This window comes from Hypomesus transpacificus, chromosome 12 (genome assembly GCF_021917145.1).
Source record: "Hypomesus transpacificus isolate Combined female chromosome 12, fHypTra1, whole genome shotgun sequence".
NCBI classification, from domain to species: Eukaryota; Metazoa; Chordata; class Actinopteri; order Osmeriformes; family Osmeridae; genus Hypomesus; species Hypomesus transpacificus.
The window spans coordinates 3,259,057-3,281,024 of NC_061071.1; the positions used below are offsets into that span (position 1 = coordinate 3,259,057).

The 21,968-nt window shown below is 44.1% G+C and overlaps 4 protein-coding genes across 6 annotated transcripts; 2 read left to right on the forward strand and 2 right to left on the reverse strand.

The window, feature by feature from the left end:
* Window positions 1-33: 33 nt before the first annotated feature.
* On the forward strand, window positions 34-8,604 carry gk (glycerol kinase). Of its 3 annotated transcripts, XM_047030765.1 has the most exons (21): window positions 35-233; window positions 771-844; window positions 1,018-1,124; window positions 1,221-1,298; window positions 1,512-1,591; window positions 1,690-1,827; window positions 2,261-2,370; window positions 2,592-2,658; window positions 3,083-3,100; window positions 4,160-4,195; window positions 4,304-4,371; window positions 4,456-4,498; window positions 4,706-4,786; window positions 4,978-5,056; window positions 5,196-5,292; window positions 5,455-5,539; window positions 5,731-5,851; window positions 5,994-6,137; window positions 6,295-6,381; window positions 6,644-6,730; window positions 7,274-8,603. In XM_047030765.1, the coding sequence occupies exons 1-21, from the start codon at window positions 141-143 to the stop codon at window positions 7,279-7,281; spliced, it is 1,701 nt and encodes a 566-aa protein (XP_046886721.1). In that variant the 5' UTR covers window positions 35-140; the 3' UTR covers window positions 7,282-8,603. The 3 variants fall into 3 exon arrangements, with proteins under 3 accessions (XP_046886723.1, XP_046886721.1, XP_046886722.1); XM_047030767.1 differs by lacking the exon at window positions 6,644-6,730 and having other exon boundaries at window positions 34-233; window positions 7,274-8,604; XM_047030766.1 differs by lacking the exon at window positions 3,083-3,100.
* A 237-nt stretch (window positions 8,605-8,841) lies between these two features.
* zgc:64002 (uncharacterized protein LOC393330 homolog) lies at window positions 8,842-10,285 on the forward strand. Its single transcript, XM_047030769.1, has 3 exons — window positions 8,842-9,094; window positions 9,224-9,431; window positions 9,627-10,285. Exons 1-3 carry the CDS (start codon window positions 8,932-8,934, stop codon window positions 10,051-10,053), a joined length of 798 nt encoding a protein of 265 aa, XP_046886725.1. The 5' UTR covers window positions 8,842-8,931; the 3' UTR covers window positions 10,054-10,285.
* Window positions 10,286-10,422: 137 nt separating this feature from the next.
* pwp2h (PWP2 small subunit processome component) lies at window positions 10,423-16,715 on the reverse strand. Its single transcript, XM_047030764.1, has 20 exons — window positions 16,566-16,715; window positions 16,265-16,377; window positions 16,087-16,181; window positions 15,864-15,963; window positions 15,581-15,724; window positions 15,344-15,479; window positions 14,936-15,204; window positions 14,547-14,761; window positions 14,284-14,420; window positions 14,025-14,173; window positions 13,672-13,819; window positions 13,309-13,459; window positions 12,924-13,104; window positions 12,636-12,783; window positions 12,332-12,440; window positions 12,105-12,170; window positions 11,533-11,751; window positions 11,107-11,257; window positions 10,913-10,987; window positions 10,423-10,823 (listed from the first exon to the last, which is right to left on the reverse strand). Exons 1-20 carry the CDS (start codon window positions 16,581-16,583, stop codon window positions 10,664-10,666), a joined length of 2,784 nt encoding a protein of 927 aa, XP_046886720.1. The 5' UTR covers window positions 16,584-16,715; the 3' UTR covers window positions 10,423-10,663.
* A 98-nt stretch (window positions 16,716-16,813) lies between these two features.
* Window positions 16,814-20,650, reverse strand: LOC124474640 (IQ calmodulin-binding motif-containing protein 1-like). Its single transcript, XM_047030993.1, has 13 exons — window positions 20,291-20,650; window positions 19,930-20,095; window positions 19,569-19,686; window positions 19,337-19,430; window positions 19,012-19,111; window positions 18,626-18,798; window positions 18,424-18,533; window positions 18,235-18,353; window positions 18,010-18,152; window positions 17,788-17,936; window positions 17,561-17,698; window positions 17,254-17,410; window positions 16,814-17,174 (listed from the first exon to the last, which is right to left on the reverse strand). Exons 1-13 carry the CDS (start codon window positions 20,388-20,390, stop codon window positions 16,915-16,917), a joined length of 1,827 nt encoding a protein of 608 aa, XP_046886949.1. The 5' UTR covers window positions 20,391-20,650; the 3' UTR covers window positions 16,814-16,914.
* Between the last annotated feature and the right edge of the window lie 1,318 nt (window positions 20,651-21,968).

Below are 21,968 nucleotides of genomic sequence, written 5' to 3' on the forward strand. Positions count from 1 at the left end.
AAATCCATCCTCTAATATTGTGGGTTGGGTAGCTACGTCTTTTGCGTGTGTCTTTCGCGCATGGTCAGCCGGCTGTCCACCCACAACCTAACCGGTTGCTTCAACTGTGCCCCGACCACACAAGGACACTCACTGCGTCCATGAACTGCAGCATGGCTGCATCTTCAAATCGGGTTATGCTGGGGCCGTTAGTAGCTGCCATTGACCAGGGCACAAGCTCAACACGGTTCTTGGTAAGTCAAATCCGCAGACAGTCTCCAGCTAACGTAACTAGCATAGTTAGCTAGCCACGTCCTTTAAATAACCCTATTACTATATTAGCTTACTATTAACGTATTAGTGTGTTTGCCACTTTACATATGTAGCTATGTAACCAGTATGCTACGTACTTCTCGCTCAAACAGTGAACAACTATGGCTATGTTAAATATACCGGTAGATGTGTTTGTTGATAGTGCCTCGCCTGCACCACACGTGTATATAGTTCACTTAATTGGTAACATTATCTAAAAATATTCCTAGTTGTCTATGCAGTAACTATCAAGGTAGCTTGTGAAGTCTTAGTTTCATGAAAATGAAGTGCCATGTATTGGTTAAGTGATGCTTTAAGGGTCATGTTGGTCCGTCTTAAGCATCCTCATGCAGTACTTCATCACCACCCAGAGGTCAAAAGTCTCTTTCCTCAGCTGTAAAACGGTTTGATCAGCTTGTTAGTCTTCCAATCTGTGAAGAAAATGGTGTGCTCTCTCTTTCTTCCACTCTTTGTTGTAGGTGTTCAACGCCAAAACAGCAGAGCTTCTCAGCCACCACCAGGTTGAGATCAAACAGAGTTTCCCCAAAGAAGGGTGCGTGTTAATAAATTGGCATATGATCATGTCTGGAATCCCAACTGAGTTTCCTTCTTGACATGTGTATACTGTACCACTAACTCTGATAAAAACAACCAGTAACTCTCTCACCCCCTTTCAGTTATTACCAGTTTTAACCGAATAATATAATTTTTTCTTTTTTTGTTAAGCTGGGTGGAACAAGATCCCAAAGATATACTCCAGTCTGTTTATGAGTGCATGGAGAGGACATGTGAAAAACTCACCCAGCTCAACATAGACATCTCCAATATCAAAGGTAATGTAGTGCACTATTTCTCTATCCTTCCTGTGTGTCTCCCCGTCTGTCTCAAGTGTTCAGAATTACAATGCTATTCAAAATGAAATCTTTCAGCAATCGGAGTGACTAACCAGAGAGAGACCACGATAGTTTGGGATAAGGAGACAGGCGAGCCACTTTACAATGCTATTGGTAAGTTATCATCATGCACATGCTACATGATTGGATTACATTGGATTAGAGATGCCTGTGTCTCCAAGGGAAATGCTTATTATTCAGTCCTAGGCTTACAGTGTCCAGGGACCTGACAGGTGGAGTTGTTACGATACTCTTTAAATCCACTGACGCCTTTACAATGAGTTATTCCCCCCCCACATAGAGATTGTTCTTGACTGTTCTCTCCAGTGTGGCTAGATTTGCGGACACAGTCCACAGTAGAGCGGCTCATCAACAAGACCCCTGGACGCAACAAGAACCATCTGAAGGTGAGGGGGATCGGGCAGGGGTGGGCTCATATTTTGGTCCAGCTCTCTGAAGCGCTCTAACCCACTCTCAATCCTCCACGCTTAATCTATCTGATCAGCACAAGACCGGCCTTCCCATCAGTACGTACTTCAGCGCTGTGAAGCTCCGCTGGCTGATGGATAACGTGGATGAGGTCCACAAGGCAATTCTGACACACAGAGCCATGTTTGGGACCATCGACTCCTGGCTCATCTGGGTGAGCTATGGATTGCCAGTGTTTGGTTCTGTATCAGTAACAATTTGCAGGTTTAGGGAGGACAGGGGGAGTAATGGTCGTCATCTGGTCGAATCAATATTTTGATGGCATTAATGCTTTTGATATAGAGCTATACACTGACATTAGTAATTCACTAAAGGGATGGTTTAAGTTGGCCTTTGTCAGGGTTTTTGTCTGAGAATTTAGAAGGTTTGCTCGACTAATTCGCACTTAAGATTTATTGTTTACAGAGAAACCATTTGAAACTGCCTACAAACCAACATGGGATGCCACTTTAACTTGTTTGGACAGTGTTGCCTAAGCTTCATAGATATATGAGCTCTGTAAAAAAGAAATGTATCATGCAAATAGTGTTCCATGTATCTGCTCCATATGCATATCAACACAGTTTTGTGTGATGGTCCTATTCCAGTGTCTGACAGGGGGGAAGAAAGGAGGTGTCCACTGCACCGACGTGACCAACGCCAGCAGGACTATGCTCTTTAACATCCACACCATGGAGTGGGACCCAGAGCTCTGCAAGTATGGGGAGATTTTAAGATGCATGCACACAGTCATGCAATCTAGAGATACATACAACTAATCTGTTTTTCCTAAAGTGCATGTACTTCTATAGAATATAAACTTTAAGTGTCTAAAGTATTCACATACTGACATTAAATGTATTCAAATAAGTTTTGAATTTGACATTTTGGTATTAAAATATCTATCACGGCTTGACCTGTGCTATTTGTTGTCAACAGATATTTTGATATTCCAATGGAGATCCTGCCGAAAGTTAGGAGTTCCTCTGAAATCTACGGTTTAATGGTGAGCCTCCATTTTCAACCTTGTGTTGTTTTGTATTGTTGCAGAAATGCGTTGTTGGCGTGCTTGACAAAATGCTAGCAAAGAACCAAATCAGAACGCTATTTGTTTCTTTTCTTTTATTCTTACTGTAGTTCTTACTGTAGCGTCTGGTGGATGTTGCCTAATATCTAAATCAGTGGCTGACAGAGATTCCTAGAATATTATTTCAGAAGGTGAAAACAAACATGTAGGCTGACAGTTTAGCAGCCAATGTCTGCCGTATGTTGAATGTCCGTCTCAATCATTTAAAATAAGTTCATAAATTCAGTAATTCATGTTTTGTTATGTGTTATGGAATCAATGAAAGTTTTTTTTTTGTGGTGATGTCACAGCAGGCATTCTATTGTGTACCCTGTTGTTTTTGTTTCACTTCTCCCACTGGTAGAAAATAAGTTCTAGCCTGGTAAGTGTACATTAGCACCATCATCCCTGTTGTTGTTCTTGATGTGGTGGTTGTCACTTAATCTTGATCCTGCTTCTTACTGTTCCAAAATGGTGAAGCCATCAAACGGTGCATTTCCAAGCCTTTAGAGAACCTCTAAGGCTTGAATGAACAATTAGAAAACCGCTTGGTAAAAGAAACACGTCTCTGGTCATAACAACAGTTGAGCTCTATTATTTCATTTATGATTATCAAGAAAATGCCCAATGGCGCTGAGGGAGTTCAGAGTGGCGCCTGCAGGTCCATGTACTTGGGCTTCCCCTATATCACCTTTCAGATTGGAAATGTACTGGATGGGTGTGTTTCTACGTTTTATTTCTCCTCCTGTTGTGGCATGTCGCTCTGCTCTTGTCGAGCACGCATTCTAAAGCCCACACCTTCTAAAGGTTCTACACTTCCTTTCTGTCTGACTGCCCAGCTTCCAATTGGTGCTGTCATTGCTAGACAGCTTTCATGTGCTGTAAATCTCTTCACTCTTGGGGCCCAACTATATTGAGTCTGAACCATAGATCTCCAAAGGTTCTGACAAACAAAATCTGTTTAGTTAACAGTATTAATTAAGGGCCAGGATGAACTATGATTATCTTAATTGACATTTTTAGGGCCTTGATCCCTCAAGATGGGCAGGTCAAAGCGGAAAATAGCCTGACTGGTTATTCGGAGTGAAGACATTTCATCTCTATGGCTGCTCTAACGCCCCACCCCACACCTCATCCTGCTCCCGCTTTCCTTCTTTAAGGGACCTCTTTCCTGTGCTATCTGACAGGGTTATTTTGAGGTTGGTTCAAATGTCTTGTTGTAAAAAGGGCTATACAAATATATTTTCATTTGATTTAAGAGGAAACATTTGGGAGAATGCAAATCCACAATTACCATGGGTTATATTTGGTGAAATGTTTGTGTGGTTTACCTCAGTCTCAAAAGGTTCATTTGTATTCACTCAGGTGTTGGGTAATGGTGTATGGGTAAACAGTTGTGAGAAGCTGTCTGTTTGTTAAAGTATCTTAATTTCTTTGGTAGACATCCGGCTCACTCTCTGGTATTCCAATCTCAGGGGTAAGTATAATTATCTAGGTGATTGGTCATTGCATCATATGAGATTGTGTGAGCAGATGAGCAGTTTATAGTGTGTATTACAGCCAACCAGTGCCTCTGTTTCAATAGTGTCTTGGGGACCAATCAGCTGCCCTTGTTGGACAAATGTGCTTTCAAGATGGACAGGCCAAAAACACGTAAGATGTGTATGTGTGTGTTGCAGTGTGTGATATGTCTGTATCACAATACTGTCTAATGACCATGAGTGATGTGACTTTCAGGTATGGAACTGGCTGTTTTCTGCTGAGAAACACTGGGGCCAAGGTACTTCTAAAGTATACATTTTTTTACAACAAGAATACATCTGTTGGTTTAAACAAAAGGATTTATTTGCTTTTATTAAATTATTTAGCCTTCTTAGGTCTGAGCTTCTGATATAACCTTGACTGTTAGACACATCCCATAAGGAGTTGGCAGAGAGCCAGTGGGGCACCATGCAAACCTCGTCCTCTCTCTTGTGTTGCCTCCCAGCCCGTCATGTCTGACCACGGCCTTCTGACCACCGTGGCTTACAAACTGGGCCGAGACAAACCCGCCTGCTATGCCTTAGAGGTAAACTTTTTATAAGATAAAGAACCATATTCATTTATCCTAGCTGACAAAGGAATGTCTTATTTACAATGACTCAGTAAAAGTATTTTTAGCTCTACTTCAACTTATGATTGGTTGTTGCATGTATAATTTTGTTAGCTCTTATTCCAATTGGATGTTTTAGATTTTCCCATTGGTCTGTGTCACCCCAGGGTTCAGTGGCTATTGCGGGAGCTGTAGTGCGCTGGTTAAAGGACAACCTAGGCATCATCCAGACATCCACTGAGCTGGGTAAGACAGACTTGTCATCTCTTCAAACCTTTTCGATACATGCTTAGAATTTTTGTACAGATTTTTTGGTTTGAATAATAGTAACAGTCATCATGAGCATTCCACTTGGAGAGATATAAGTGTTCTCTCCGTTCCTTAGAGAAGCTGGCTGCTTCTGTAGGGACGTCGTACGGGTGTTACTTTGTTCCTGCGTTCTCTGGCTTGTACGCCCCCTACTGGGAGCCCAGTGCACGAGGGTGAGAACCTGACTACAATAACCATGAGCTCCATCCCTCCTGCTTCAGTTCTGGAACCCCTAAACACAAGATTACATTTCCTTTTCAACCAAAAGGGGGTAATATAGGGGAAATAAATTTAATTGTTTCTTTATGTAATTATTTCCTAAATTTTTCTTTCAGAATCATTTGCGGCCTGACTCAGTTCACCAACAAGAGTCACCTGGCCTTCGCTGCATTAGAAGCTGTGTGTTTCCAGACACGAGAGGCAAGAGTCCCCTCACAGACAATAAAAACAACAACAAAAACAACAATATTTTCAGTTCCGGTTCACAATAATGTTTTTTAATTTAAATTGTTTACACTAGAGCCTCTGTCTAAGCAGATGTGATAAGAAATGTAATCCTAAATAGGTGTTGACTGACTGCTGTGTGTATTTGCCTGTTTTCTGGGGTACAGATTATGGATGCGATGAACCAGGACAGTGGGATCCCTTTGTCTCAGCTGCAGGTGGACGGGGGCATGACCTCCAACAGACTGCTAATGCAGCTGCAAGCAGATATACTTTGCGTACCTGTCGGTAAGACACACACACACAAACCCTTTTAGCCAGCTACCCATCAGAAAATCTGTCCCTAGCCAGCTCAAATAAAATTACTGTTGGCATTACACCATTTTTAGGGAGGTCCTTGGTAATAAAAGTCCCACTTGTGTCGTTCCAGTGAAGCCATCCATGCCGGAGACCACAGCTCTGGGGGCTGCCATGGCAGCGGGGTCAGCAGAAGGGGTCAGTGTGTGGAGCCTTAACCCAGAGGACCTCAGCGAGGTCACTTCCGAGAAGTTCGAGCCACAGATCAACCCGGAAGGTAAGGGTGCTTGTGACCGGCATGTTAAAAATTATTAGAAAAAGTGGGGGGAAATGCATTTGAACTTGGCAACCTGGACAGATGGCTATATATTCTGTATCTTTTCATTATAATCTCTCTCTGTCTCCCTCTCTATCGCTCTCTCTCTCTCGGGTAGAGAGTGAATTTAGATATGCTCGCTGGAAGAAAGCTGTGCAGAAATCCATGAACTGGGAGACCACAGAGCCCATCAGCAATGGAAACGGTATTGCTCTCTGTGACTGGCGACATTTCACATTTAAGGCCCATTCTTTAGTCAGTTCACCCCAGGCAGTGTTTAAGGGCCGTTGAGTATTTGTAAAACTTAAACCCAATAGGCTTTCTCTTAAACATGATGAACAGGGATCCCTGAAGTGGCTGTACCAATGTCTCTAGCCCTTACAGCCTGTGTGTTGTGTTCATTTGTTCTATTGTTTCTCTCTCTCTCCTGTCTGCTTGAATTGGACCTGGGTGTGGACCACTGGCAGGTGAAACTAGTATCTTCAGTAGTGCCCCACTGGGCTTTTACATACTGGGTAGCTTGTTTATGTTAATTGGAGCGAAATACATCGCAGGTTAGTGTACGCTGGTGTTTTTGTATGTTGAGTGGATGAGATGCGTGGTTGAGAGAGATTGCATGGAGTGTGTGTGGGAGTGGTGGTTATGTAAAACTGTAATGCTGTGAGAGGATGATAATAGGTGTGAAAAGACTAAATCCACACAGTAACATTACATGGTTGAGTAATGTTATGCTAACCCTGACACCCCTTCCCCCCATAGCCTACTTTTATGTTTTTTCCTGTTTGAGTGTGCGGTATCTAAAAGACCTCAGCCCCTGCTTGCTCTGCTTTCCCAGACAACTAACAAGGCCTGTTCAGATACTCACCCAATGTCTCAATTTTCACTAAGAGGGAGGGAGGGCAGTAAGGGGGCATATCAGAGAATCTGACAAGGTCCAACAGCTTGCTGTCTGCTCCAAGTTACCTTTAGCTACAATATACAGTTAACGCTTTTTAAAGTGCAGCAAAGATTATTATAAAACACTGAACTATCCAAGGTTTTTTCATGTGAAACTCTGATTAGTCCCGTTTTTGTTTGTACCTCCTGTGACCTGCTAGACTGCTAGACCTGAGAAGCCACGTTGGAGTGAGAGGACAGAGAGAGGGGGACCTGTCCCCAGATGCTTCCTGTTTGCTTCCACCACCAGTCTCCACAGCTGTGGTGCTACACAAACACAACCTACATGAACATTCCCAACTGAAAACAAGACGTCGTCAGAGCTCCAAGTCATTCTGGATGTCAACTGGAATTAACTTGTAAAATGAGTGAATGAGTGAGTGAACAAGTTTTGTACGAGTGACATCCCCAGATCCCAATGCTTCCTGGGAGTAAATGGCACATGTATGGTGTAAATTGTGATGTGTGCAATATATTTCCAGTGTTATGTTTTTGTGTGGCTTGTTTTGTAAAGCAGTTGTTAAAGAGCGTCATTCATGTTGACATGGTTTAATCCTTTGTACTTCCAATCTTGTGTGAGCCCCGGCCTCTGTAGAAAGGGAACCTGTATCACATGTACAATTGTCCTGCTTTGGTCATTACACACCTCCATCACTGTTGTGCATGAATTCATTGCAGTATCTTTTTGGAAATGTGATGTTGGGGACTGTCTCCACCAATGGCTGTTTGGGATTTTAGAGCACTTTATAGATGTTGTTTGTCTGGTGTGCGGTGTAAAAAAGACTGACCAAGCTCATCTTTTATAACACCTTTTTTTGAAGGGAAAATAAATAGATTGATAGACCTTTATTTGCTGTGCTGCTTTTTGAGGCCAGAGAGATGTGAATATTTTGGGGAAATAGTATAAACTGCTTGTACAAGTTGTTTTGTGTATGTAAGCATGTTGCAAATGCAGCAAATATCTGTTCTCACATCGAACATTGTAGTGTACTTGCAAATAAATAAGAGGCAGGATTTGGCTAAATGCAATCTGACCACTGTTTGCAAATACTTTATCTGTACACTTGAAAAGACAACTTGTTGTTGAAAAGTAATCGGTATTTATTTAAACAGAAAAGACATATATCTTAATTCGTGAACCTCATACTCTTGTTAACCATGAAACTGCCAATAGTCTTCTGATACTGAGCCAAAACCAATCGCCTACTTTAAATATATTATAGCCTTCTGCGCAACTTCTCGAAATATAGAATGTCTGCCACCAGACCAAATTGTTTACAAATAATAGACTAATATAAATAATTAATAATAGACACTGTCTTAAATAACAAATTCTGTTGATAGACAGAAATAATGACGACAAACCGAAATAGAATGCAAACAGAACCTGTCCTGGTATAAAATTTACAATTTAACTAGGCTTTTGAATTTACTATAACCCCGAAAATGACATGCATTTGAACCATCTACTGTTGCTAATTATTAACTAAATAAAATGCAATTGCATTAAACTGGATTGAAAACATTGTCTTTATTTGAGAATGAATCGTATTTGTTACTACCTGGATTTTCTGCATTTATGGGCATGTATTTATTTTTGGCACCAAATCAGAACTTTTAAGTTCTCAACTTTTAACCATTCCTGATTTAAAAAGTAAGTACAAAAGATCCCGTTTTTAAATGGCCTTCTGACAAAAAATACAATTCAAACGTCATCGGAACTTCCTCTTGTTGTTTACTTCGTTTTGGCGATATTTTCAGTTTCACAAGGATAGCACCGACCAAACGTAATCACAACTCACGCTTAAGCTGTCACAAAATGCAGGAGAACCATAAACCCACCTTTACCGAGGCGGAATTTTATCAAGTTAATTTTGACGCTCGGGTGTATACCGACTCATTTTACTCCAATCCTGATGGTCATCCGGACGAGAATGATTTACCCTTCTTATTGGGGAGTCTACGCAAGACTTTCACTTCAGGTGACGCACATTTGCATGCAAAGCCACTTTATTTCTGAATGAATTCCAGTACTGAATGGTGAGACCAGAATGTATTGTATGTGTATGTCAAGTACCGGTGGGTAATAAATACTCTGTATTTGTCCTCAGGAAAACACAGTGGGCAAAGACTTATAGATATTGGCACTGGTCCCTCAATCCACAGCTTAATAAGTGCCAGTGAACACTATGAAGACATTCTGGTATCAGATTACACTGATAGCAACCGTCAGGAAATAAAGAAGTGGCTCAATGATGAGGAAGGTTGTTTTGACTGGTTCCCAGTCATTCAATATGTGTGCAATCTTGGGGGGCAAAGGTAAAGTGATAACAAAATATTGTAAGATACGGTGACAGTAGCCTATATGTGGAACAATACATTTCTACAACTTGTGATTCTATTTGTAATACACAGTAGTACTGAAGTTCGAAAGAAAAAATCATTTGAATGAAAATGCGTTCCCACTGTGTTGACACAAACATTCCAATGAACCCATTGTACCTTTGAACCAAGGACACCCTCCCAAGTGGCGCAGCAGCTGAGACAAAGAGTGAAGCAGGTGTTGAAGTGTGACGTCCGCCTGGAGAACCCTTTCCACCCAGTCACAGTGGAACCAGCCGACTGCATTGTCACCAGTCTCTGTCTGGAAGCTGCATGCAAGGACCTGGACACCTATCGCTGTTCACTGCGCAACATCGCATCCCTGCTGCGCCCAGGGGGGTTGCTTGTCATGGTTGGAGTGCTTGGGGAGACTTACTATGTCGTGGGGGGACAGAGATTCTCCTGTCTTGACTTGTCTCAGGCCACCATTGAGGGAATTCTGAAGGAGCTTGGCTTTTCTGTAACTGAATTTAATGTTCGGTCTGCTCCAAACCGAGAAAACGATACAGTGTCTGACTACAGTGCTGTGTTTCACTTGATGGCTGTTAAGTCAGGTTAAGGTGATTAAATACCAAATAAAAGTTTGCATGTGCTAACTAGGAATTAGTTTATAAGGCCTACATTTCCCTCAGGATCGATCATATAATCTCTTATCTATTCAAAAGTGCCTTCTCCAAATATGACTTGGACTACCATACTGTACAACATTTTTGCACTGTATATTTTTGTATATGTAGCGCAACTGCAACATTCAAGATGACATTGCAATAAACATTCATAATTATAATGTCCTCTGGTGAGGATCAGATTTGATCTATGTTTTGAACCTGGTGAGTGGCAGGTGGGTGTGGCTTGTCAGGTGTACATTATGCTTTCAACATTGTTTTGCCACAGAGTTTGGTGCGACCTAAGCACAAACTTCAAGATATTCATGTAAAAAATGTGCACAAAGTCCAGTTTCACACAATAGTTTACTATAAAAAGGTTTACAATTGATGCAAAAAGACATGTTACACTATTGACACGTGCGCTGTGTCTTAGTCTCAGAACAGAAGTGACTGAACCCTTCTATCAAATTCTTGTGTTCACTTAGAGAGGTCTGCTTCAAGTCCCTCCCTCTCACTGAAGGAGAGGATTCCCACTCAATATTTGTTTGGATGCAATCAACCCTACAGGATCATCAGTGAAGCTTCGCTCATCTTGTCTGACCACTCTTCCTCTTCTTCCTCGTCCTCCTCCTCCTGCCCTTGTTTGTCTGCGCCTCTCTTTACTCCCCTCTGATTGGACAGGGCCACAGCGTATCGGATGGTGTACATGTTCCAGTCACACCTGAGCAGGAACCAAACACAGGACATCACACAAATCACCATTGCTCCTACTCCCTCTGTATGATTGTATAGAATAATCTTAGTACTTACAGTTTTGAGAGATCCTCAAAATGCCTTTGGATACTCTTCTGAAGAGACTGAATGGTGGGTAGTATGGCCGTAGACCTGTCGACCACAAAACAGAAGACCACAACCACAACGTTAGAGCAGAAAAACACCTACTTGTTGCGACAATGAAAGCCTGCCCCTACTCCTCAGGGTAGTGCGTGTCTGGAACTTCCCACCTGCTCTTGAGCTTCTGTCCGTGCTGAGTGAGGAGAGACTGCGCCCAGCTCAGGTAGAACTGCAGGTGACCAGACTTCTCCAGGGCCGACGCCAGGAAGCTCAGCAGCTTCTCCACGTACACGTCAGGGAGGGAGCCACACACCACCGGAACTAACACACACCCACAGACCACATCAACGTTTACTATCACACAGGGCCAACATATGAAGACTCAACGTTACTGTTGTTATACTATTTCAAGATATACATGATATACTTTCTAGCCCTTACTAACTTCTTGGATAATTAGGTCATTATGCCTCTACTCAAGGCAATGACAATCGCGCTTACTGGTTAGCAGTAATCTGATGACATAGGTTATAGGTTACACACAAGTGAACCAGGAACTTACTACAGGAAGTAAGTCCTGTGAGCTGACCACTCACTCTGCTGATGTGGGACGGCCTCTAGGACCTCCTGTGTGAGGAGACTCTCGTTGAGGCGGAACGCCAGCACGATGGCCGACGCCCACTCCATCTTCCGCAGCTGGCGGCGGACGCTGAGCGGGGTCACGTCCAGGTCGAGGTCGTAGGGGTCAAAGACCAGAGCGCCGTCCAGGGAATAGATGAGCAGACCCTCTGTGGAGGTGGCAGCCCAGCTACGACCTGAGGGAGGGGGGAGGATGGAAGGAGAGAGAGAGACAGAAGGAAGAACTTCAATCTTCTAACATATTTGGAATCTCTGTCTGTTGCTCGATTATCTTGAGAACCAGGAATTGTATGAAGTTGAAAGCAGTTTGGGTTCAATAGAAATACAATTCCATAAATCTGTTTGCAGCCATATTGTGCTGCAACTAAGCAATTGATCCATAGATCTCATGAGAAATAAATATCACCAGTTAAGCTACGGTAAACGCTGGAACCATGGATGTCTCACGCTGCCAACAGGACACTGCACTTGTGATAATACAGCAATGGACAGTTAGGATCTAAACTGGCCAATTCCTTTTGATACCCACCAGTAGGAGAAAACCGCAGGGAGGTGACCCTAATCTCAGGTTTGAAATGACGAGAACTCATGTCTCCTACGTGAGAGAGAGAGAGAAAGTCAACAGTCATTCAATAAATCTATATGATTATGTATTTACGTAATAATAATACAAAGATACAAAAATGAATTATATTATAATAATAAGCAAGTATAATTCCACTGCCATGCTACAGCACAGTGAGGGCTGTCTCCTACCTTTCCTGACCCCAGGCAGACTGAGCTGGACCCCATCTCCATCCCCCACCCCCTCGTCCACCAGCGCAATACTCCCAAACTCTGTCATCTTCCGCCGATCCAAAAACTCCTGCGCAGAACGGAGAGAACACAGTTTAACCACCACATCATCTAGCACAAGGCAAAGGAAGAAAACAACATAACAAAATAAACAGAAAATAAACGGGCAGGAAGCTTTCCACTGGAGGAAATCTTCTTACAATACTAGTGAATACAAGCCAGTAGTCCTATCTATGGTAACCTGACACTGCTTGTTGGTCAGTACCTCCATGGCGTCCAGAGACAAGTTGCAGGAGATCTCAAACTTCTTCATGAGGATCTGCTCCCTGATGTTGTAGATGCAGACAAACTTGGACTGACCGCCGGCCAGTATGGACTCACCGTCCGCCGAGTAGCACAGCGATGTAAAGGATCTTCACACGCACAGAACAAAGTGCAGAAAAAGACATTGGATGTGAGAGATGGAAAGATAATCTTAAAGATAAACATTTCACTCTGACAAAATCAAAGTTTCCTAACATACACACACACACATCCCTCCCCCACTACTCACTTTCCCTTCGCTAGCTGTTTGGCGGTGATCTTGTCCGTCTCTTTGCGGCCTGTCTCCAAGTCGTGACGCCCGGCGATGGAGCCTAGCTGCGCGGCCGTCTGGGGGTTCCAGAAGGAGATCTCTCCGTTCAGGGTGGCCACTGCCAGCTCCTGCCCGTCTGGACGGTACGACACGGCCAGGCCTGGAACAGCAAACATGGCCGGGGGAAAGAGAGAGAACCATGATCATGTCCACTTCTGAAAATGGCATTTTGGCTAACTTCATTCATTTTCAGGCATCTCATATCCAGTGAAGACTACAATAAAGAGTATTCAACTCCACATTAAGAAATAGCTGTTGGTTATACTGTATTTGTAAAAAACGGCCCTCTTCCTTTCATCATTACCGTCAGAAGTGAGGCGAAGGGTCTCTTTGGTCTGCCAGCTGTCCAGCATGTCCCAGAGACGCACGGTGCGGTCCCACGAGATGCTGGCCAGGATAGACTGGACCGGGCTGAAGCACAGGCAGCTCACTGGGCCCTCATGGCCCCCCAGGACCTAGCCAATCACCACACAGAGACCATGTTAAACATAACCAATCATCATAAAGAGCCCCTAATAAACTTTCATAGTAGACACAGATATCACACCTTACATTGCCTAACTCTGGGATGAAATGATCTATTTAGATTAGACTTGGATAACATTTAGTTTGAAACAGCCATTTGGCTGGCATCAACACAGACTGTGGGGCAGTTGGGGTCAGTCACCTCCAGGAGGCGCCCGGTCTGCATGGACCAGATGAAGACCTCGAAGGAGTCTTGGGCTCCAGCGGTCACCAGATCCCCGCTGGGGTCCACCGCCAGAGAGGAGAACTGAGTGGGCCGCGGGGACGTGAACGTCCGGAAGTTGCGGTACCTGAGGAGACACAAACCAGTTAGCCACTGCCGGTACAACTAACAAACTGTGTTAAAATACAAGTCATTCATGAAAGGCCCTCGCAACATTGGAGCGCTGTGAGAGCATTGCCAGTACATGTCTGGTGACTAGCGGGAATAGTAGGCCCCCAATCCAGCCAGTTTCTCTGTGGCCTGTCCAGGTCAGCGAGAGCAGCAGATCTTACCTGTGCAGGTCGAAAGCTCGGACGGTGCCATCGAGGGACGCGCTGACGATGACAAAGCCGCTGGAGGTGAAGGTGACATTGGTGACACTGCTGGTGTGCTCGGTGAAGGTGACAAAGCACAGGCCACTGGTGGTGTTCCACACCTTCACCTGCCAATAGGAAACCCCATATCAGCACACCCACACACCTGCTTCTGTTGATACCTTTTATACTTACAATTGTTGTAATGGTGTTCATTATAGTTTGTCTAAGAACTCACTTTCCCATCATCCCCTCCTGTTACAATGTACTGGCCATCAGGAGAGTAGGCCAGGGCGGCCATGTTGTTGAAGTGGCCCTGCTGCTTGAAGACGTATGACTCGCTCTGCCACTCCCACACCAACAGCTGTCCTAACCCTGAGGGAAGATGGAACGAATATGGAGAGTTAGTGGCACATTGTCATATTTGAGCTGGCTTAGAAAGAAAATACTTTTTTTGCCATATCTTTTTCCATACCAGCAGCATTTCTGCCTTTTTCCTACCTGAGCAGCCAAAGCCTATCCAGTCTCCGGAGCCATTGATAGCCACCGATGCAATCCTCTGGTCAGAGATGCTGAGGGAGTGGATGAGGTTGAAATCAGGAAGCTCGTGCAGGTGGAAGACCCCAGATGCAAAGCCCGTCACCAGGATGTGTGTCGCTTTGTGGAAGGTGGCTGCCGTCAGGTTGTTGAAGTCGCCTTCCTTGTTGAAAAAATGCCTTGTGCAGGAAGACAAACATAAAGAGTGACTCCCTAGTAGTTTCCCAAATTACCTAAAAATACAAATCTGAAATTTAAGCCTTTAGGCACAGGGATTCTCAGACCACAACATGAAAAGGAAAAGGCCTAGAGCACCTTTTGAGCAGAGGTGAGTAGCAGGTGACATGTCTTACTTGCTGATCAGTTTGTATCTGACGTTTGCTACTCCCTCCGTTTCTTTCGGTCCATCTGCCTTTCCTTTGACGACCTCCCCCCGGGGCTCTCCCTCCTCTCCTTCCTCCCTGTTCTCTTCCTCCTCCTCCTCCTCCTCAGCCTGGTCCCCTCGGGCGCTCAGTCTCCCCGCTGGTTGTGGGGTCTCCCGGGGCCTCCTCAGAACCAGGCCATCCGGCTCCGTGTCGCTCTCCCACACACACAGCGTCCCATCCTGACTCACTGTGTACAACTGAAGAACACACACTGGGTTAGTCACTGCATAGCTAAATACACTCAGACAGTAAGGGATGAAAAGACCCAGCACCTTTGGTTTGGAGCCGAGCCTACTAAGGCTCCTGCCTCATACTAAAAGAAAACTTTTCACTCACATCCAAACTGTCTTTTTCAAAGAAGCAGCCGACGATGAGGTCCTTGTGTCCTCCCAGGGAATAGTAGATGAGGTTGGCCCAGCGCTCAGCTCCGAACACCCAGGTCGACATGTCTTTGCTTCCCACAACAAAGCACCTGCATCGGGGGAGAGGAGGAACACATGGTTGTAATTCGGGGGGGGGGGGGGGGTTACTGTATGTAAACAAGGTAAATGTAACGTGTCAACAGTCACTCACTTGGAGTCGTCTGTCCAGTCGATGCAGGTGGTCTCATCATAGGGCCCATAGTAACTCTTGTCCAACACAAAGGCGTTGAACTCCCGTTTCTTCCCAGGAGCATGGTACATCAGGGCGACATTGTCCTTGGTGACCACAAACTTCCTGTAGGTGAGGAAATTACAAGATACAAATGAAAAACAATCTGCCTAAGGTTCACCTAATATCTTATGTTCAATATATTAAAACGATGCCATATGGTAAGTTCTGCATTGACATGTAATGGGACATGTCGTTTTCATACCTGCCGTCAGGAGAGAATCGTACACTGTTCACAGGTTTGTGAAAGTGGAAATGATGAAGCACAGCCCTTGTTACAAGACTGACTAACAACGCAGCTCCATCTTTAACACAGAGACAAAAACATGAAATAAAAACTTAAACCAGTTGTCAAGAACAGTACATATTTATGTCTAAAGTCAACCATTGCATATTTATACTATGATTTGATTACATGTTAATTATACCTTCATCAACCAACACTGCCAAGCAGCCATCCGGGGAAAGGCCAACACAAGTAATGTTCTTCGTCGTAGACACTGGCAGCGTTTCTGACTTGTTGCTAATAGGACAGATTTAGAAAATGATCAGATCACATTCAATTAAAACTATATGATTTAAGATAGGATTGCAGCCTTGACATACTTTTTCAAGTCAAAGACAGATATTCGATTTCCAACCGGACTGATCACAGAGTTTCCATCCTTGGAGAAGCTCAGGTTCCCATGGCGGTATACAGCTCCCAACAAGTTGGAAAACTAGGAGCACAGTTGATATTATTTCTAGTCATACATGCAACAAGCTAGCACTGACACAAATCAGCATATACATTTGTATATTGATTTGACACTTCTAGTTCAACCAGCAAACTGTCAAGATAACTAGCAAAGGTGTTAAGTTAGCTAGCCAGCTATCTATGTTAACTAGGCAGCTTGTCAAAACTTACCCTGTATGCAAACTTCATATTGGTAGCGGTTTACGTCTCATACAGAATTAAAATAATTTAGAACATATATCAATCTTAGATTTTAACCAAGGCTTCATTCATCCATAGGCATTCATCTCATGCTTGCAAACCACACGTGTGTGCGCAAGTGTTGACACTACACATTTCCGGGTTAATTTGCCCACAGAGCCATCTAGCGGTTGGAGAGTAATTTGCAATGAAATTCAGTGAAAGGGATAGAACTCAAATTTATGTAGAAAAAGTAACAGTTTTTATTGCAAACATTATTCGAAAACATGTATTTTTAGATATTCAACTTACACACCCCTACTGTAACATTATGGTGACATTATAATAACTTTGTGAAAAGTTTTTCTTTGCTTCCAGGCATAAACAATGTGTCAAACTCTATTTCCAGGTGACCAGGGAGCTCAGATTCAGAGTCCAGACCAATAAACTCATTATCATTTCCCAGCATCTTCCACCACGGTAGCTTGGCACCCTGAAGAATGGCATTGTGGGATTGCCGGGCTCTGGCGGCCACAGGGGCGGAGCGACTCCGGAACATCTCACAGTCAGCTGTTGAGGCGACACTGACGGCAGGTGCATCTGAAAGACAGGAGAGGGAAGATAGACACAGCCTAACCCGATCTGTGTGTGTGAAGTTACAGTAGAGAGGGAAGCCTACTCATAAGCAGCTCCAGGTCAGTGTTGATCTGAGCCAGCAGGGCCTGGGTGTGGATGTGGGCCTTCCTCTCAGCCTCTCTCCCCTGGAGATGCTGCAACAGCAAGGCCTGGGTCTGGGTATGGAGCTCCCTAGTGCCCCCTTCAGACACCACAGAGGACTGCAAGAACGGAGGCATGGAGGGAGATATTAAAAGAAGCAAAATCCGAGTCAAATATCGAGTCATGGCCTATGTACACAAAATACAAAACACACACACTATACAGACACTTAGGGTTCAGGATTCTTATCAGAAGCCATGATGACTTACAGGGTGGAAGGCAATGTATTCGTCCACCTCTTTTTTCAGCTCTGCTCTTCGCCTGTCTGTCAAGCCTTGCGTAGAAATCCAAGGAGAGGGAAGAGGAGGGACTTTCTCCTCTCTTTGTTTTTTTAGAAAACGTACAACCTAAAGCCACAGGACAACACGTTTGTTTGAGTTTTATTTACACAAGAAAGTGCGTGTGTATGTATGTGTGTGTATGTGTGTGTGATTACCGCTCTCTGCAAAACAACAGCAGCCCGGTACTGAGAGAGTGTGTGCCTGACTTGCTTGAATCTTCTCCTCTCTTTGTGACCTCGCCAAACCTTTTGGATGATCACAGCAGCCTGCTTTTCCACCTCTCCCAGGTACCTCTGGACTTGACCTACACACACAGGCACATATAAAAGAAAAGAAAAGAGAGAGATTGTGTGTGGGTGTGTGTGTGTGTGTGTTACCTGGGGGCAGCAGATGCAGCAGCTCCAGCTGTCGTTGGTGGAACTCTCTCCTGGCTTTCTGTCTCCTGGCACACACCTGCAGACGAAGCTCCTCCGCCCAGCGCTCCTCCTGAGCCTGCTGCTCTCGCCGCCTCCTCCGCTCTCTGACGACACACACACACGTCTTGAACACAGTTGTGGAGTTTGATACTTGAATAACTCCATTCACTCACACAGCACCCGCACCTGAAGCTCCTCTGTAGCGTGCTGACAGCTCCCGGAAGTTTCTTCACCCGCCTCCTCGTCAGACAGGCCCGCCACGCAGCCTGAATGACACACGCTGCACGCACACACTCCTCTGACACCTGTTATGAACAAGAGAGGGTCACACACACGCCTAAGCACATGCACACACACCTCAGATGGTCGGGGTACCTGTGTCTTCACTGGTTCGTGAGCTCCACTGTGCAGCAGGTTAAGCAGCTCATCCACTTCCTCATCCAAACCACGCCCTCTATATTCTTTACTAATGATCTTGTCCAATCCTGGTGTGCACAAAACACACACACAGCAGCTCAGCATTCATGACGACTAAACTTCAGGTGTGCGTGTGTGTGTTCATGGTCTTGCAGCCCACCTCTGAATCTGTTGATGATGAACCGTAAGGTGGTGCCCTTTTGTCTGGCAACAAGGAGGAGCAATCGAACTGCTGCCCCACCCACAGCTGAATGGGAGGAGTTTGTCAACTCGAATGCAACGTCATCCAGAAAGACAGACAGACAGTCCAGCCTCAGATCTGCAAGTAACTCACTATAAAGGAAGGATGGAGGATAAAAGAGACCAAATGAGTTATAGAAAGGGAGACAGGGAGGAATGAGAAGAGACGGATGAGAGACTGGAAGGCTCTATTAGATTGGAGCATTGGCATATTCAATCGATAACACTTACATTAAGGGTGCTGATGCACTCCTAATGCTGACATAGGTAATGTGATGCTTGGCAGCGTATCATAGATGGAAATACCTGTTGGTTGAGAGGACCTGTTGCCACAGGGACAGACACACCTGTTTCACTCTCTCGTCCTCACTCATCTGGATGTGCTCATAGAGCGTGGACTGGAGGGCTAAAGACGAACGAAAGAGGAAGAGGAAAATCAAAGAGGGTCTGGGGTCGGAGATTAAGAGAACAAAGGGAGAACAGAGGTGAGATCGGTAAATGACAAGAAAAAGAAAGGAACAAAATATTTCATTTTTCAGCAATCGTTGCCATCTTCTCATAATTCATGGCAAATGCTCAGTTATAAGTGAGGTACTATGGGTAAGTATGGGATGGAGTCCGCATTTCTCACCTTGTGAAGTCAGGTGATTGTGTCCTTTCAGAAGCCAACACAGAGAGGCCATGACCTTCCTGAAGTGATGTAACATCTCAGGCTGTCCGTTTTCCTACAGAGAGAAAGAAAAAAGAGAGACGGGGTGAAAAAAGGAAAAAGGGAGGAGAGAGAGAGGGGGTGTCCAAGTGACTACTTAAGAGACACTCACTCTTAAGTAACAAAATAAGTCTCAGACTTGTTTGTGTCTTACCTCCAGACCTGTCATGAGCCGAAGAGCCAAAGACAGAAGGTTATCTGTGACAGATGGGAGAAGCCTCCTATGGAAGGCCAGCTCGTCTTTGTCAAGTTTCACACCCACACAACAGGAGCTGCAGAAGAAGAGGAATTTAGATTTTTTTCAATAATCTCAAGGCACAATCAAAATGATCTGATCATTCATGGACCACATAGTTCTCATTCACATATACTGTTATATGAGTATATACTCATTCATATACTGTTATATGAGTCTATACTCATTCATATACTGTTACCAGCAGTAGCGCTGCTTTGTTTATAGACTGTATATTGTTATTATACTAAAATTGACTAAAATAACTTTCAAAACGCACCTCAGTATTTCAGCAATTTGTGTAGCAGATGCATAACCTCCGTCCACTTTTTCATAGTTCAGATTGAGGACATCTGCACAGTATTTCAGTACTCCATCTCTATACAAGTCTTGCTTGAATGCATCCAGTTGTGCACCATCATGGACAGACTTCCTCCTCAGGATATCTTCATTTTGAAGTTACATGAATGGGTTAACACATACTGTACCGAAACACATTTACTACTGACCTTAACATCAGAATGAAGAACTGTAAACATTGCTCTGGTATAGTACAGTAGTTGAAGATCAGCCAGTTGGATAGCCCTCGAACTACCCACGATATGGGCATCGTATGTTATAAAAATTGTTATTTACATTACCTTGCAGCTTTGAGAGAACAAGAGAAACTTGTTTCTCCGGCTTCAGATCTTTCCTGGCCACTAGTGCACATAGAGCTGTGTCTCCCGTAGATAGACTCATGACGATTTATTAGCACTAGTGTTAGCACTAGCTGTTCAACTCAAGCAACTACAGCTTGCTAATACATTTGTACATGTTAATGTCTGTTATTACAAGCTACCTAGTCCTCTTCCGGAAGGTTTGATAACTAGTTGGTGAAATGTAAGTGAGATAGATAGCTAGTTGACCTCTATGAAAATGTATGTGCACGATCCCAAAAATAACACACCAAAATTGCGTCTGTTTCTACGGTAACCTCACGTCATCGGGCTGCGACTAAAGTCACCAGCCATCGGCCAGAATTGCAAGATTCAAACACATTCGTTTGAACAAACAGCCAATGTATTAGATCACCTCCCATTTCCACTTGAAAATACATAAGCATACTTTGATTATATGGTTGAATACTAAAATTGTTTTCCAATCCGTACGAGAAATGTCTTATACCTTTGGACTTTCCTATGAAGGCAAACATCTGCCCTCTTGTGGATAAAAAAATAACAATTCATATTGATACAACAATGTTTCTCTATGCATATCAATAAACAATGCCTCCTGAATTTTTTGACAGGGAATAAAACAAATAAAAAAGCTGTTTTTGCATGAACTTATTTTTATTGAACAGCTGATAGGAATAATCAGATCGGGCTCAACCCAGACACACTTTATGACTGTTGATAAAGTCTGATAATTTCACAATTCCATTCCTTGTCTTCCTGTGTGTGTGTGTGTTTGTGAGAGAGAGAGAGATAGATTAACATTAATATCACACAGTTTGGGTGTAGCTGCACTGATGCATTAGACTGTTGCTGTGCGTGTTTGGGTGTGTGAGAGAGTTGAGTCATTTTTATACAGCATCTATCCTGCCATATCTGGAATCAAACTCACGCCTGTGTCTCCAGGTAGGTTAGGGCACGGTCGACCTGGGACTGTGACACCTCCCCATCCACCGCCGCAAGGTACAAATACATAGAGCGGAACGTCTCAAAGGGGAGGCAGGCATCTGGTGGCTTACATGTGCTGTCAGCATTCAGGATGTACAGCGCATGGGTCATGGCATTCTTTAACGTCTGTCAGAGGTAGGACAGGTCAGGGAGGAAGGTTAAGTTCATTTTTGCATGTGTTTTTTTGTACAATATGAGTGTTTTGTTTATTGTTTGGGTTTGTGTATGAGAGGAAGAGAGAGAGAAAAAGAGAGAGAGAGAATTACCCCGCCAAGGTAGCTGCAGCCAAGGGCAAAGAACTTGATCCAGACCAGCTCATCACAGAAACAGCCTACATTCACGATATGTTTGAGGAGATCCTCTGCCAATCCATACCCTCGCCACAAACACTCCAGCTTCTGCTTACTGATCATATCTTGCTTGTGCATCTAAGATAAAGGGAGAGGAGACAACCAGCAACTGGAGGGAAGCGTTTACCTTGACTGTAATTTGTGGTCGTGAGAGTGTGGGTGTGTGTCGCCTCATCACCTTGAGATGCATAGCACTAAGGATCTCAGGTGTAAGGTCCATGCCAGGATTGGCCATCTGTGGTGTTGGTTCCCTCACCGGTAACACCTTGCCCTGGGCTAAAGCACCAAAGTACCTGGTACAGACA

Bases quoted from the DNA above. Each gene is read 5' to 3' on its own strand.
- gk (XM_047030765.1), top strand. From the start codon at position 141: ATGAACTGCAGCATGGCTGCATCTTCAAATCGGGTTATGCTGGGGCCG. The intron at 1,299-1,511 runs GTAAGTTATCAT...TGTTCTCTCCAG, and splicing joins GCCACTTTACAATGCTATTG to TGTGGCTAGATTTGCGGACA. The intron at 4,499-4,705 runs GTACTTCTAAAG...GTTGCCTCCCAG, and splicing joins TGAGAAACACTGGGGCCAAG to CCCGTCATGTCTGACCACGG.
- zgc:64002 (XM_047030769.1), top strand. From the start codon at position 8,932: ATGCAGGAGAACCATAAACCCACCTTTACCGAGGCGGAATTTTATCAA. The intron at 9,095-9,223 runs GTGACGCACATT...ATTTGTCCTCAG, and splicing joins ACGCAAGACTTTCACTTCAG to GAAAACACAGTGGGCAAAGA. The intron at 9,432-9,626 runs GTAAAGTGATAA...CTTTGAACCAAG, and splicing joins TGCAATCTTGGGGGGCAAAG to GACACCCTCCCAAGTGGCGC.
- pwp2h (XM_047030764.1), bottom strand. The intron at 15,964-16,086 runs GTATAATTAACA...TCTGTGTTAAAG, and splicing joins GGCAGTGTTGGTTGATGAAG to ATGGAGCTGCGTTGTTAGTC. The intron at 15,205-15,343 runs GTGAGTGAAAAG...TGTGTTCTTCAG, and splicing joins TTGAAAAAGACAGTTTGGAT to TTGTACACAGTGAGTCAGGA.
- LOC124474640 (XM_047030993.1), bottom strand. From the start codon at position 20,390: ATGAGTCTATCTACGGGAGACACAGCTCTATGTGCACTAGTGGCCAGG. The intron at 19,431-19,568 runs GTAAGACACAAA...TTCTCTCTGTAG, and splicing joins GGCTCATGACAGGTCTGGAG to GAAAACGGACAGCCTGAGAT. The intron at 18,799-19,011 runs GTATTTCCATCT...CTTCCTTTATAG, and splicing joins CAGGTCCTCTCAACCAACAG to TGAGTTACTTGCAGATCTGA.